Below are 10,716 nucleotides of genomic sequence, written 5' to 3'. Positions count from 1 at the left end.
CAGAACTACAAGTCTCTCCAAGATATCATTGCCATTCTTGGTATGGACGAATTGTCCGAAGAAGACAAGTTGACTGTCGAGCGTGCCCGTAAGATCCAACGTTTCTTGTCCCAGCCTTTCGCTGTCGCTCAAGTCTTCACTGGTTATGAGGGTCGTCTCGTTCCCCTCCAGGACACCATCCGTTCCTTCAAGGAAATTCTTGAGGGCAAGTACGATTCCCTCCCCGAATCTGCTTTCTATATGCAAGGTTCTGTTGCCGATGTCGTCAAGCGCGCTGAGGAGCTTGCCAAGGAGATGGAGAACCAGTAAACGGAGAAAAAGAGTGTTTGTAAAGAAGTAGTTTTTTCCTATAAAAAATATAAATGGAATTCCTTTTTTGGTGGCCGGCGTATTAGACACTTTTCACCCAAATAAATCAGTTAAAAAAATCACATTTAGACAATATCTACTTGGTTTAATGCTATCAAACGGATGGCGGTGCTATGAAGAGAAGACTATACATATTGGTTTTGAAAAAGAATAGTTAAAAGAATATATTTAATGCTCAACATCCCATACAGGTTTGTAGTTTGCAAAACCATCCGAAGTATTGGCCAATGGTCCATTGAAAAGATGCGTATCCAGACCAGTGGGCTCCCCGATGCCTGGAGGCGGCATCCTCTGAGCGTCAAATATCATTTGTCCAAAGAGGGTGCCATCAAACAAAAAGTCCAGGCTATTAAAATCTGTATTACTGTTCATCCATGGCGCCAGAGGTATAGATGCTTCGACCGGCAAAGCGTGCTGTTCTGACGTATGGTAGCCACCATGGACATTATTATTTTCAGGGGAATTATTCAACGCAGGCACAAGAGACGGTTGAAGTTCTATAGTGTACGTGGGGGCGGGGGCAACGGCGGCAGCAGCATCGGTAGATGTATTACGAGACTTCTTCTTCTTTTTCACTGGTGGGGGGTTTGACTGGTCATTTATGACAGGTGAGGTAGCTATTGCTTTGTCTTTGCGGTAGGTTTGCGGAACGTGAGGAGAGAATTGATGAGCAGTTGCCTGGTCGTATTTTCGATCATCGAATAGTTCAGTCTCTGGACTGATGACATACATCCGACTATGGGCATTATGAAGTTGCTTTGTAGTTGCTGCTACTCTGGCACACATTGGCCAATAAGGTTCCATATGCTAGTAAGAAAAAAAAAAGTCAAAAATCCATTTTCGAGTAGAGTAAGTTGCGTCCTATAACCTTAAAACAATCACATACCGCCATCACTTTATAAAGGATCGACAATCTCTTATTGCTTCTTTGAGAGGCGGCCAGTTCGTTAGCTCGACTTGTCATCAGTGTTGTAGCAACCGTGTATGCTGTGTAGCATATGAAAGGTAATATATTGCGACCGCATTCATCCGTTATAATTTGAAACACGTCCATGACCAGGTCCACAGCTTCCTTACAAAGTAACGTGCTGCTCTCAATATCACGGGCAATTGTATATGGGTCGCCCGCAAGTCTATTGAGGTCATTTCCAGTGAATGCAAGACTGGCACGATGCAAAACCAAAGCACTTGTGGCCCAGAGCATATGTGCTGATAGCCACAAATACATGTAATGTTTACTGGTAGTGGCGCGATGTCGCGCTAGGTTACTAGGATTGAAGTGAAATCGTTCTGGTATTTCTGCTCTCCAGCTCCTAAGTTGATTATCCAATTCTCGGAATTGAGGGATAGGCGGCCAGCTGATGGCTTGCCCATGAACGGGTTTTGCTCTGTTCATATACTTGTTAATTTCTCCAAAGATTCGTACGACAGTTAAATGCACAGCAGGAATGTCGACAAGGGTATCTTTGGCAGCAGCTTCGCTCAAGGATGTTGGAATTTCCAAAAGAATCAAGGACTCAGCAATAGTCGGATACTTGGAGTCGCAGTCACCTTCTTCTAATGACTGTGGTCGATTTGTACCAGCGCTACAGAATCTGATGATATGGAAGGTTTAGTGTCTTTGGGTAAAATCGAAGCTTCTGCTTTTCATACGTACTTGTCAATGCTGTATGTGCTCCAAAATATGCGACGTCGTAGTGCCATCGCCAATTCATCCACTTTCCCGTCTGGCGCCCGCATCGGTTCGCTGAGCGTTTCTTCTTTGTTCAAGCCGAGTTCTAAGCTTATTCTACATTGATAACATATAAGCATTTGTTCCATTTATATCAATCAATCAAATATTTTCGAGAAACTTGCCTTATCGCCATTCCTCCGTACATCCACGCACGCGCACCGCTGGCTCTGCCGTATTCGTATGCGCTCATAATGCCCCAGAACTGAAGATTGTATAGTGTAGGTTCGAATGTGTTGGCATCGATGCACGCGATGGCTTTCGATGCAAACTTGTCACCTGCTAGGTGAGGTGGATTTGTCGTGACCCTACTGTCGTCTGAAAATCTTTGAGGCCACAGTACATACATTAGAATGCAGAGTCTCTTATCATACCATCATCATTAGCTTAACGTCACTCACCTAGCAGCAACAGCCAGAACTGCCCAAAGCAAACCGTTGAAGATTTCCCCTCTGTACACACTCTCCATGAACATTCCTTTGTGTATAAGTGGGAAAGTGGCATTTGGGTTGGTGAAAAACAGACCCACCAGGTCTAATGTTAGGTCTCGTGCAGGAAACTCGTTTAGACTGTCGTTCAATGGTCTGGGAGTCTTTGGAATGGACGATTCTCTCGAGTGTAGTAACGCCATTTTGAGATCTTCTGGCTCAAGAGAAGCACGGCCGCCGATAGAGCCGGACTGCACCATGTCGGGAGGAGTAGAAGGTACGTCTTCCCCCACTTCCTTTAAGCGCTGCTTCAGTTGTGCTACTCTTTCTTCCAGTTGCTGGACATAGCCTTTACGTGGCCCACGCTTTCTAGATTCAGCAAAGATGCATGTCACATTGTATTGTTCACAATGTAAGCAATTTGGTTTTCGGCCGTCGCATTTGATCTATATCAGAGAATGGGTCAGCTTAGTTGTAATACCGCAGTTACCAGCCGGTGCTGAAGTCGACTGCTGGCGGTGGGACGCACCTTCTTTTTACGACAAGGTATACAGGCCTGAGTCGCTCGTATTCTTTTTCTTTTATTATCTTCTGAATGGTCTTCATAATCTTCCATTACCACAAGAAGCGTGAGAGAATAAGCATTGAAAAGTGGCTTGGTCTAATAGCCAGTTCACGTAATTCTAATTTTTACCGCCCGCCCAATCAGTTCTTTACCATGGTGCGACAAAACAGCTTCAAACGAAAAGCATCTACACCGTTAAGATAGTACCGATACAATCTCTTGTCTCGAATAAAACCAAGATGTTGGTATAGACTTAGCGCTCCTGCGTTGGTATATTCAGTTTCCAGAACGACCTAAAAGGTTGCATTAATATGAATTTAGTAGGAGAGCGATAATACATCGTCTGACAATTTGCATCAGACCCTTGATGTTATTACAGCTGCTTATCTTTGTATCGAACATACCTCATCAGCATTTTGCTCCTTCATGGCTAGTATTGACTTCTGCACAAGGGTGGTTCCAATTTTTCGTTTACGATACTCCTTCGCTACGGCCAGCATAGCAATATATCCTCGTAGTGCTTCTCTATGTTTGTCCAATTTGCATATTATAACACCCACACATTGTTCTCCATCCATAGCCTAGTGAGAAAGGAGGTGTTAGCAAATGCGTAGATGTATGATGGAATAAAACGTGCGCAAGTTGAAGCGGCGAAAACGGGTAGAAGTCATGATAGTGACCAACAAATTGTCGTTTGCGTAAAAATATAGCAAAAAGTAGTACTAAACAATGAAAGAACACAAGACGCTTTTTTTCGGCGTCAAAGTCGTTGGAATGTAGGATCAATGGGAATAATGGGTTATACATCTTACCATAAAGCAGAGGTTGGGCCAGTTGTGAATGAAGTATCGATATGTATAGATTGAGTAGGGCTCTGATAGATCATTTTCTATAAGCGTTATGATAGGTGGGAGCTGCCGTTCTGAGGTGTATGGAATGTATGATAGCTCTGACATTGGAGGGAGGGGGTATGAAGTGGTGTGAGATCTCTGTCACCAAGGTTTTGTGACTTGACAAGTGAAAGTAACTCCGACGCTAAAAGTAAGACGCGCGCGCTACCCAAAAAAAAAAAAAGTAGACGCGCGCGTTTGGTTTGGCTACTTCCCTACAGCAACAGATTCGATAAACTTCCCTACAGCGCAAATCCAATCTACAGGTGTTGGGGATGACTTCCGACGAGACGATTAAGGGTAGATATACGAAGCTTTTCACCCGGCCATTCTGCATTATGTTAACATGGATTCCCTCTAGATTTGCAAGGCGCCTTAAAACGTGAAAGGATCGAGAAGAAAATATACAAAACTCAGATAGAGCGTAAGCTATAGTGCTTTGATATTAGTTAATCGAATTATAGACACGTTTTAACTTATTCTATAACGTGTAGAGTATAAAAATGACTTGAAGCATCGTGATAGAATCATTGAACGACTCAGAGCAGCGTAAGCTTTCAGGGTCGTGTTACGCGACGCATGGTCTCAGGATGGTTTTGACGAAAAATTCTTCCTAGATTATCGACGCGACAAAAAACACATACGACACCCTCACCTGCTCATGATGCAGTACCATCTGGCAATTCAACAACCTTTGATGACGCGTATGAGGGAGAGCTTAGTTCCAGAACATCAATCGAATTGAATCTTGAAGACAACGAGTGCAGCCGCCATCAGGAGCAGCAGTCATCTCAAGACCACATGCATGCAAACCCATCTTCTCCGGGAAACGGCCAACCTCAGTCGGCTTTATCCGATGTAACGACTGATATTCTCTCTAGCGTCTTATTTACTACACCTCAAACAAGAAAAGTGCAAAATAGTCAAGTACTGGAAGCTGTAAAAGCTCCGCGGAGACCAAGACCGACTGAACAACATGGAGATACATATAGTTATACTGAGCATCCATCTCCTAGTCTGAGAGCATATAATAGAAAAATTATAGGCGAAGACCGAGACTTGGATTTACAGCAGACACAAATCATAGCATTCGCACTTAATCAGCCGAAGTCGCAGCCATTTGAAACATTGCTAGCGACGGCATCGATACAGCCAGCATATGAAGATTTGCCTAATACATCCGAAAAAATGCAAGAAGTAGATGGCAAAAACTATGATGTACAGGACAACGAAGATGGCAGCCAAAATGAATATGCAACGACGTTATCTGCTTACGATACATGCGAACGATCAGCTCTTCAGAACAAATTTTCGCTTAACAACAATCAGACGTCGCCAATTCATGACCATACGGCAACGTATATGGCAGAGGATGACAGAGTCGATGAAAATAGTATTCCTTGCAATAGTACTCATCAAGATGTATCGCCACAATGTGAATTTGCATATGTCGATGTCGTTCGCAACAAGTACGAAAGAACAAAAATGCACGGTACAGCATGTGCGTGTTGTTCAGAGGTGAGAATGAAATGATGAGTCAATTTGAACTAGCAAAAAGGATTGAAATTAACTAATTTTCTTTCTTTCTTTTTATTTTCCTCTGGCTTGTTCAGTATTATCGCGCAGTAGGAACGCTACCTGATGTTGAAGAACCAAACAAATTGCGGCATGCCTCTGAACGTATCAAGCAAAACTCTCGCCATCGCGAAGTATACAAACGACCACTCACTCCACCAGGTTATTGGGACGTCGAATTCCCTTCTTCACAAGAGCTAAAACGCTTGAAGCAGAATGGAACCAAACCGAATATCAGGGAAGACAACTGATAGACCTCACAATTTGCGTTTGCTTTTTTCATCCTCAGCTCATTCAAAACCCCCCAGTACTCATTCACTTCAGCTTCACTTGCTTTAATAATTGCATAATTTGTACATCCACGCATACCTCCCTCTCTGTAATATAATATAAAGAAAACACAAATGCCTTCATCAATGCAACGTACTGGTCACGAATTTTACCGAAAGACTCGTAACAATTCCATCGTGAAGCTCGTTCGAGAGCGTATGTACTACATTTTGCAGATCCGCAATCAGATCAAATGTTATTCTTTGAAACTAACGCTTGAGCAGGTTATATTAGAGACGATATCCCTTGTCAATCGGAGGCTTGCAAAAGTGCGCCGAGCTGCCAGGAGGCGACCCCAACCAGTTCTGCGTTGTTGACTGGAGCCGCAACACACTACGTTGTTCCTGATATATCTGCAAGTACTTTCGTGATACAAGATCTAATAGCATTTTAAAGAGCTGTACTGACTATGAACGTATAGGTGGCGATTCGGTACCTTGAGATCCTGGAACAGGAAGAACTTAGAAATATCATTGTTCCGCAGACCGTGATGTTGTCAGTAAGTAACTTCGAGTTACCTATATCCGAAGGAAAAGGCGCTAATCAGACTCGGAAACCAGTTACAGCAGCACGACAAAACTCGTACGTACAAAAGGCTACGTCAGGTTGTTGGTGATCCAAGAAGGAACAGCATTGTGTTCTACAATGAGATATGCTCTGATACCCACGTCTCACGTTTGCCGGGAGAATCGTCATTACACCGCGAAGAACGTGCGTTGCGAAAACTTGCAGAGTGGTATCACCACCATACCGGAAAGCGTATCATTATTCTGTCAGAGCTATTTACAAGTAGCTCATCACGAGGCGTAGATGTATATTCTGTCGAGCAATATTTGAAAGAGATGTGGCCGGAACATACTACTTTACAAAACCTTAGAGAAGTACTTAAAGAGGCAGAAATTGAAGAGGATCTAGACACCATACGACTCTTCAGCAGCACCGACAGTAAGAAAGGACGACCAGTGGCTGGATATACAGAGGTTTGTAAAGCAGGTGCAAACCATCGATTGCCTATCATGTTATGCTAATGCAATTAGCATCAACAGTACAGGTCTTCAGCTGATTTAGAAGCTGGTATAAAATCCAACCGCTATATATCTGGAATCATAAGAATCAATGCGAGCAACAGGGATCAAGCGTTCGTCACCAATAACAATAGCCCATTAGGCGACGTTATGATCGTAGGGAACGAAGACAGGAATAGAGCTGGTATGCTACGTCAACTTCATGAAAATAGGTATCTTCTGCAATGAATAATTGTCTCATTTTTTTTTTCTTGATTTTTGAAATAGTTCAAGGTGACACTGTTGTGGTCGAACTATTGTCTGAAGTCAACCAAGCGACTCCCTCCTTTGGCATTTCATATGATGGAAATGATGACGAAGGTAGTTTTGGTCCATGATTTTTCTTCAAGCCGTATGAGTTATGTATGCTGATTGTTCAATCTTTAGAACTTGGGTACCAAGCTTCTGTAGAGCCGAATTCCACTAAAAGACGACCGATGGGTCGGGTAGTAGGCATCATGCAAAGAAATTGGAGATCATATGTGGCTACTATCCAGGAAGATGGCATAGAACAAGGAGGCTCTATGCATTTGGCGATCCCTCTCCATCCAGTCATCCCAAAAATACGTATACGGCATCAGGATGTGAAATCCATAGGCAATCAACGTATTGTCGTACGAATTGACAGCTGGTAATACTATCAACACAATACAGCTTTGGGTATACAACATAATATTCATAATGTTTGTCTTCTAGGCCTGTCTCATCTCAGTACCCAAATGGTCATTTTGTTCGGTCCTTAGGTATTAACTATCGCTAAAGTTGTACGATGTATAACAATGACGTTTCATTTATATCTGTCTTACTCGCAGGACCAATACATCAGCTGGACACTGAAATATCCGCCATATTGGTTGAGCATGGAATTCCAGAATCTCAAGCATCAAGAGGGTTCGGTGAAGCATGTATGAGGGAAATGCCAATTGATACACCAGAAACTCCTTGGCGACCGACGGATGTGAGTGCTTATTTACGACGTTGCGTGTTTCCTTGACATAACTAACATTGTTTATCACAGGAGGAACTCTCCACTCGTAGAGATCTTCGAAACATAGATATTTTCAGGTTAGTTGTGATCGTAGAAGGAGATATAGCGCATGCCAGTAATGCTAATCAAAATTTCAATAGCATCGATCCCCCTAATTGCCAAGATATTGATGGTTTGTAGCAGAAGGTATTATGCGTCAAATTATTACAAGCTAACATCGTTGCCTCTACAGATGCATTATCTGTAAACGAACTCGGTGATGGCCGCATAGAACTTGGTGTGCACATTGCTGATGTGTCGTACTTTGTAAAGGAGAATTGCCATACTGATTTGGAAGCCAGGGCAAGGTATGAATATCAATCTATTCAATCAAGCTACTGAAACTTTTCTAACAAAGCCTATGATACATCGACTCGCAGAGGAACCACTGTATACCTAGCTGATAGACGCTTCGACATGTTGCCCAGCGTACTTAGTGAAAGGGTGTGCTCTTTGCGTCATAGGGTAGATCGGTTTGCAGGTAAGTTGATGAAAGTGCTACAGCTTCCACATGGTACTGCTTGGGTTACTGATTCACGCGGACCTATTGCCTCATAGTTTCTGTGATCTGGACGTTAGATAAGAATTACAAAGTGGTAGATACCTGGTTTGGACGATCTGTTATCAGATCAGCCTGTGAGATGGAGTATGAGCAGGCGCAAGAATTATTTAATGGAGCCGATACAGTTAAAGGTTTGGATAAGAAAACTGCTCAAAAACTCAAGAAGTCCGTGGTCAAATTAGTAGATATCTTGCGAGTCGTTCGGGTATGCTTTTTAAGATTACTTCATATATTTGTATATACGTTCTGACATGTTCTTGCAAATCAGGAACGACGGTTGGGAAAAGGTGCCTTGGAGTTGGAAAGTTCAGAAGTCAAATTTCAAATTGCTAGCGAGCACAACATCACGGACATCATCCCAAAGAAGGAGCTGGAAGTTCATGAGATAGTGGCAGAGGCTATGATTATGGCCAATGCGTCCGTAGCGGAAAGGATCCATCAGCGTTTCAAGGATTCAGCTTTGCTTCGTCACCATCCACCTCCCACCAAGGAACGATTCAAGTTACTTGAGCAAGCTGCTGCAACAAGAGGATACCAAATCGACTACACATCTAACAAAACTTTGGCGCACTCATTGGAACGCATCGCTGATCAAAGCTCTGATGATCCTGCCTTAGTTAGCCTATTGAAGACCATGGCAACAATGGCAATGAACGAAGCTGGGTAGGTTATTCTGCTGGCCATGATGGTAAAAATCTAGTACAAAGCTAAGACATCTACAGATATATTTCTTCAGGAAACACATCTGTGGACCACTATTATCACTATGGATTGGCCCTTCCCTACTATACCCATTTCACGGTAAGCATCCTATCATTGAGGACTTGGATTGTATCATCATCTCATCCTTGCTTCCCAGTCCCCAATTCGTCGTTACGCTGATGTTATTGTGCACCGGCAATTGATGGAATGTGTTTCGGAAACGTCAGTCAGCCCATCGCCTGCGACACCAAGTTTGCTACATAGCAATTCCAAGCTGGTTAATCTTTGCTTAAATCTCAACTTGAAGACGCGTGAGTCAAAACTAGCTCAAAGGGTAAGCTGAGACATCCACATTGAGTATCCAAAATGGCTTTCAGCTGATGTAGTTTCACCTTTTCAACATATAGGATTCAGCCGAGCTGTTCCAGAGTCTTTATGTGCTTCAGCAGGTAATTGTTTACGCAAGTTTTTTTTTTCTCATGAATTTCAACAACACATTAAATTGACCAACTCGACAGCTTAAAAATGGACCTATCATAATGAGCGGTATCATTTCGGAAATTCGATCAAACGGCTTCTTTGTTTATGTTCCAAGGTAATTGAGTGAGTTGGAGCTAAGTATTCAATGGCCGAGTTGCTAATCAATGCCTTCCTATATTTTAGACTGGTGTTGAAAGGCCCCGTCTATTTGAAAGAGAAATCTGGTGAATTGATGGTACCTTTATCCATAGTCTCTGGTAACTCAAGTGATGGTAAGAATAAGTCGTTAGCAATGGCCGTATTCATATCCGCAATCATTCTGACCCTTTCATTTCCAACAGATAACGCCTATATGACGAATTGTTCATACGATAGTGACAACCAGACGTATGTCGCGATCAATACTGCCGATCTTCCGAGACCAATCAAATTTCAACTGTTCGACCACGTTCAAGTATCTCTTAAATTGCACATGTCTCACGCCCATCGACACCAAGTGTACATGACGCTAGTAGGATTTGAACAACGTCAAGCTGCTAATGTGAAGCTCAGTACGAAGACATTGACAGAGGAAATCATCAGTGGTGAGATCCAGGACAAGGAAGTGCAAGCGACCAAGGAGAAATCCAAGTCGGCTAAAGCAAGCAAAGCGTTCAGACAGACAGCGCAAAATGACAGTGTTTACGACATCTTGGAAAATTTCCGTCAGATGAATTTGATAGAGGATAGCGAAGAAAGCCAATGATATAGTTGGAAAGGATTGTCATAATGTGTACCAAACATGTAATATTTTTAAATTCGCAAATATTATTTACGTCCTTTCGACGTCTGCCAAATGCGGCTCAATACTCGGTTGTCTTTGATCGTCGAAGGCCACCCGTTTAGACATCCGTCTTAAGTTTTGTCAGTAATAAATCTACAGTTCGAACCCATTTGTCATATCTTTGCATGAGTTGAACTGTCAAAAGAATGGCTTTCGTGGTTGCCATGGA

At 42.8% G+C, this 10,716-nt stretch overlaps 6 protein-coding genes across 6 annotated transcripts; 3 read left to right on the top strand and 3 right to left on the bottom strand.

Annotated features, from left to right (window-relative positions):
* On the top strand, positions 1-454 carry K450DRAFT_263220 (uncharacterized protein). The gene has a single exon (XM_051592615.1). The coding sequence runs from the start codon at positions 43-45 to the stop codon at positions 307-309; it is 267 nt and encodes an 88-aa protein (XP_051440140.1). The 5' UTR covers positions 1-42; the 3' UTR covers positions 310-454.
* Position 455: 1 nt separating this feature from the next.
* Positions 456-3,404, bottom strand: K450DRAFT_263215 (uncharacterized protein). Its single transcript, XM_051592614.1, has 6 exons — positions 3,059-3,404; positions 2,503-2,975; positions 2,227-2,427; positions 2,027-2,158; positions 1,256-1,964; positions 456-1,176 (listed from the first exon to the last, which is right to left on the bottom strand). Exons 1-6 carry the CDS (start codon positions 3,143-3,145, stop codon positions 538-540), a joined length of 2,241 nt encoding a protein of 746 aa, XP_051440139.1. The 5' UTR covers positions 3,146-3,404; the 3' UTR covers positions 456-537.
* Positions 2,986-3,774, bottom strand: K450DRAFT_263214 (uncharacterized protein). The gene is made up of 2 exons (XM_051592613.1): positions 3,499-3,774; positions 2,986-3,387 (listed from the first exon to the last, which is right to left on the bottom strand). Exons 1-2 carry the CDS (start codon positions 3,670-3,672, stop codon positions 3,235-3,237), a joined length of 327 nt encoding a protein of 108 aa, XP_051440138.1. The 5' UTR covers positions 3,673-3,774; the 3' UTR covers positions 2,986-3,234.
* On the bottom strand, positions 3,775-4,062 carry K450DRAFT_263212 (uncharacterized protein). The gene has a single exon (XM_051592612.1). The coding sequence runs from the start codon at positions 4,048-4,050 to the stop codon at positions 3,877-3,879; it is 174 nt and encodes a 57-aa protein (XP_051440137.1). The 5' UTR covers positions 4,051-4,062; the 3' UTR covers positions 3,775-3,876.
* Positions 4,063-4,540: 478 nt separating this feature from the next.
* On the top strand, positions 4,541-6,190 carry K450DRAFT_263210 (uncharacterized protein). Its single transcript, XM_051592611.1, has 3 exons — positions 4,541-5,502; positions 5,598-6,045; positions 6,114-6,190. Exons 1-2 carry the CDS (start codon positions 4,786-4,788, stop codon positions 5,808-5,810), a joined length of 930 nt encoding a protein of 309 aa, XP_051440136.1. The 5' UTR covers positions 4,541-4,785; the 3' UTR covers positions 5,811-6,045; positions 6,114-6,190.
* Positions 5,789-10,656, top strand: K450DRAFT_263208 (uncharacterized protein). Its single transcript, XM_051592610.1, has 21 exons — positions 5,789-6,045; positions 6,114-6,244; positions 6,311-6,388; positions 6,450-6,869; positions 6,936-7,098; positions 7,182-7,274; positions 7,341-7,584; positions 7,650-7,696; positions 7,766-7,911; positions 7,972-8,018; positions 8,082-8,113; positions 8,174-8,288; positions 8,361-8,461; positions 8,539-8,747; positions 8,811-9,205; positions 9,265-9,343; positions 9,402-9,578; positions 9,652-9,693; positions 9,763-9,839; positions 9,908-9,996; positions 10,066-10,656. The coding sequence occupies exons 1-21, from the start codon at positions 5,964-5,966 to the stop codon at positions 10,467-10,469; spliced, it is 3,171 nt and encodes a 1,056-aa protein (XP_051440135.1). The 5' UTR covers positions 5,789-5,963; the 3' UTR covers positions 10,470-10,656.
* Positions 10,657-10,716: the final 60 nt, after the last annotated feature.

Source organism: Umbelopsis ramanniana (genome assembly GCF_025399195.1).
Source record: "Umbelopsis ramanniana AG unplaced genomic scaffold K450scaffold_107, whole genome shotgun sequence".
Lineage (NCBI taxonomy): Eukaryota > Fungi > Mucoromycota > Umbelopsidomycetes > Umbelopsidales > Umbelopsidaceae > Umbelopsis > Umbelopsis ramanniana.
This window is presented reverse-complemented; position numbering and strand designations above follow the sequence as displayed.

Coding starts and splice junctions, on each gene's coding strand:
- K450DRAFT_263220 (XM_051592615.1), top strand. CDS start 43: ATGGACGAATTGTCCGAAGAAGACAAGTTGACTGTCGAGCGTGCCCGT.
- K450DRAFT_263215 (XM_051592614.1), bottom strand. CDS start 3,145: ATGGAAGATTATGAAGACCATTCAGAAGATAATAAAAGAAAAAGAATA. Junction 2,976..3,058: donor TACCTTGTCGTAAAAAGAAG/GTGCGTCCCACC, acceptor TCTCTGATATAG/ATCAAATGCGACGGCCGAAA. Junction 1,965..2,026: donor AGCACATACAGCATTGACAA/GTACGTATGAAA, acceptor CCATATCATCAG/ATTCTGTAGCGCTGGTACAA.
- K450DRAFT_263208 (XM_051592610.1), top strand. CDS start 5,964: ATGCCTTCATCAATGCAACGTACTGGTCACGAATTTTACCGAAAGACT. Junction 6,046..6,113: donor CGTGAAGCTCGTTCGAGAGC/GTATGTACTACA, acceptor ACGCTTGAGCAG/GTTATATTAGAGACGATATC. Junction 8,462..8,538: donor TAGGGTAGATCGGTTTGCAG/GTAAGTTGATGA, acceptor ATTGCCTCATAG/TTTCTGTGATCTGGACGTTA.
- K450DRAFT_263210 (XM_051592611.1), top strand. CDS start 4,786: ATGCATGCAAACCCATCTTCTCCGGGAAACGGCCAACCTCAGTCGGCT. Junction 5,503..5,597: donor CATGTGCGTGTTGTTCAGAG/GTGAGAATGAAA, acceptor TGGCTTGTTCAG/TATTATCGCGCAGTAGGAAC.
- K450DRAFT_263212 (XM_051592612.1), bottom strand. CDS start 4,050: ATGTCAGAGCTATCATACATTCCATACACCTCAGAACGGCAGCTCCCA.
- K450DRAFT_263214 (XM_051592613.1), bottom strand. CDS start 3,672: ATGGATGGAGAACAATGTGTGGGTGTTATAATATGCAAATTGGACAAA. Junction 3,388..3,498: donor AGGAGCAAAATGCTGATGAG/GTATGTTCGATA, acceptor GCAACCTTTTAG/GTCGTTCTGGAAACTGAATA.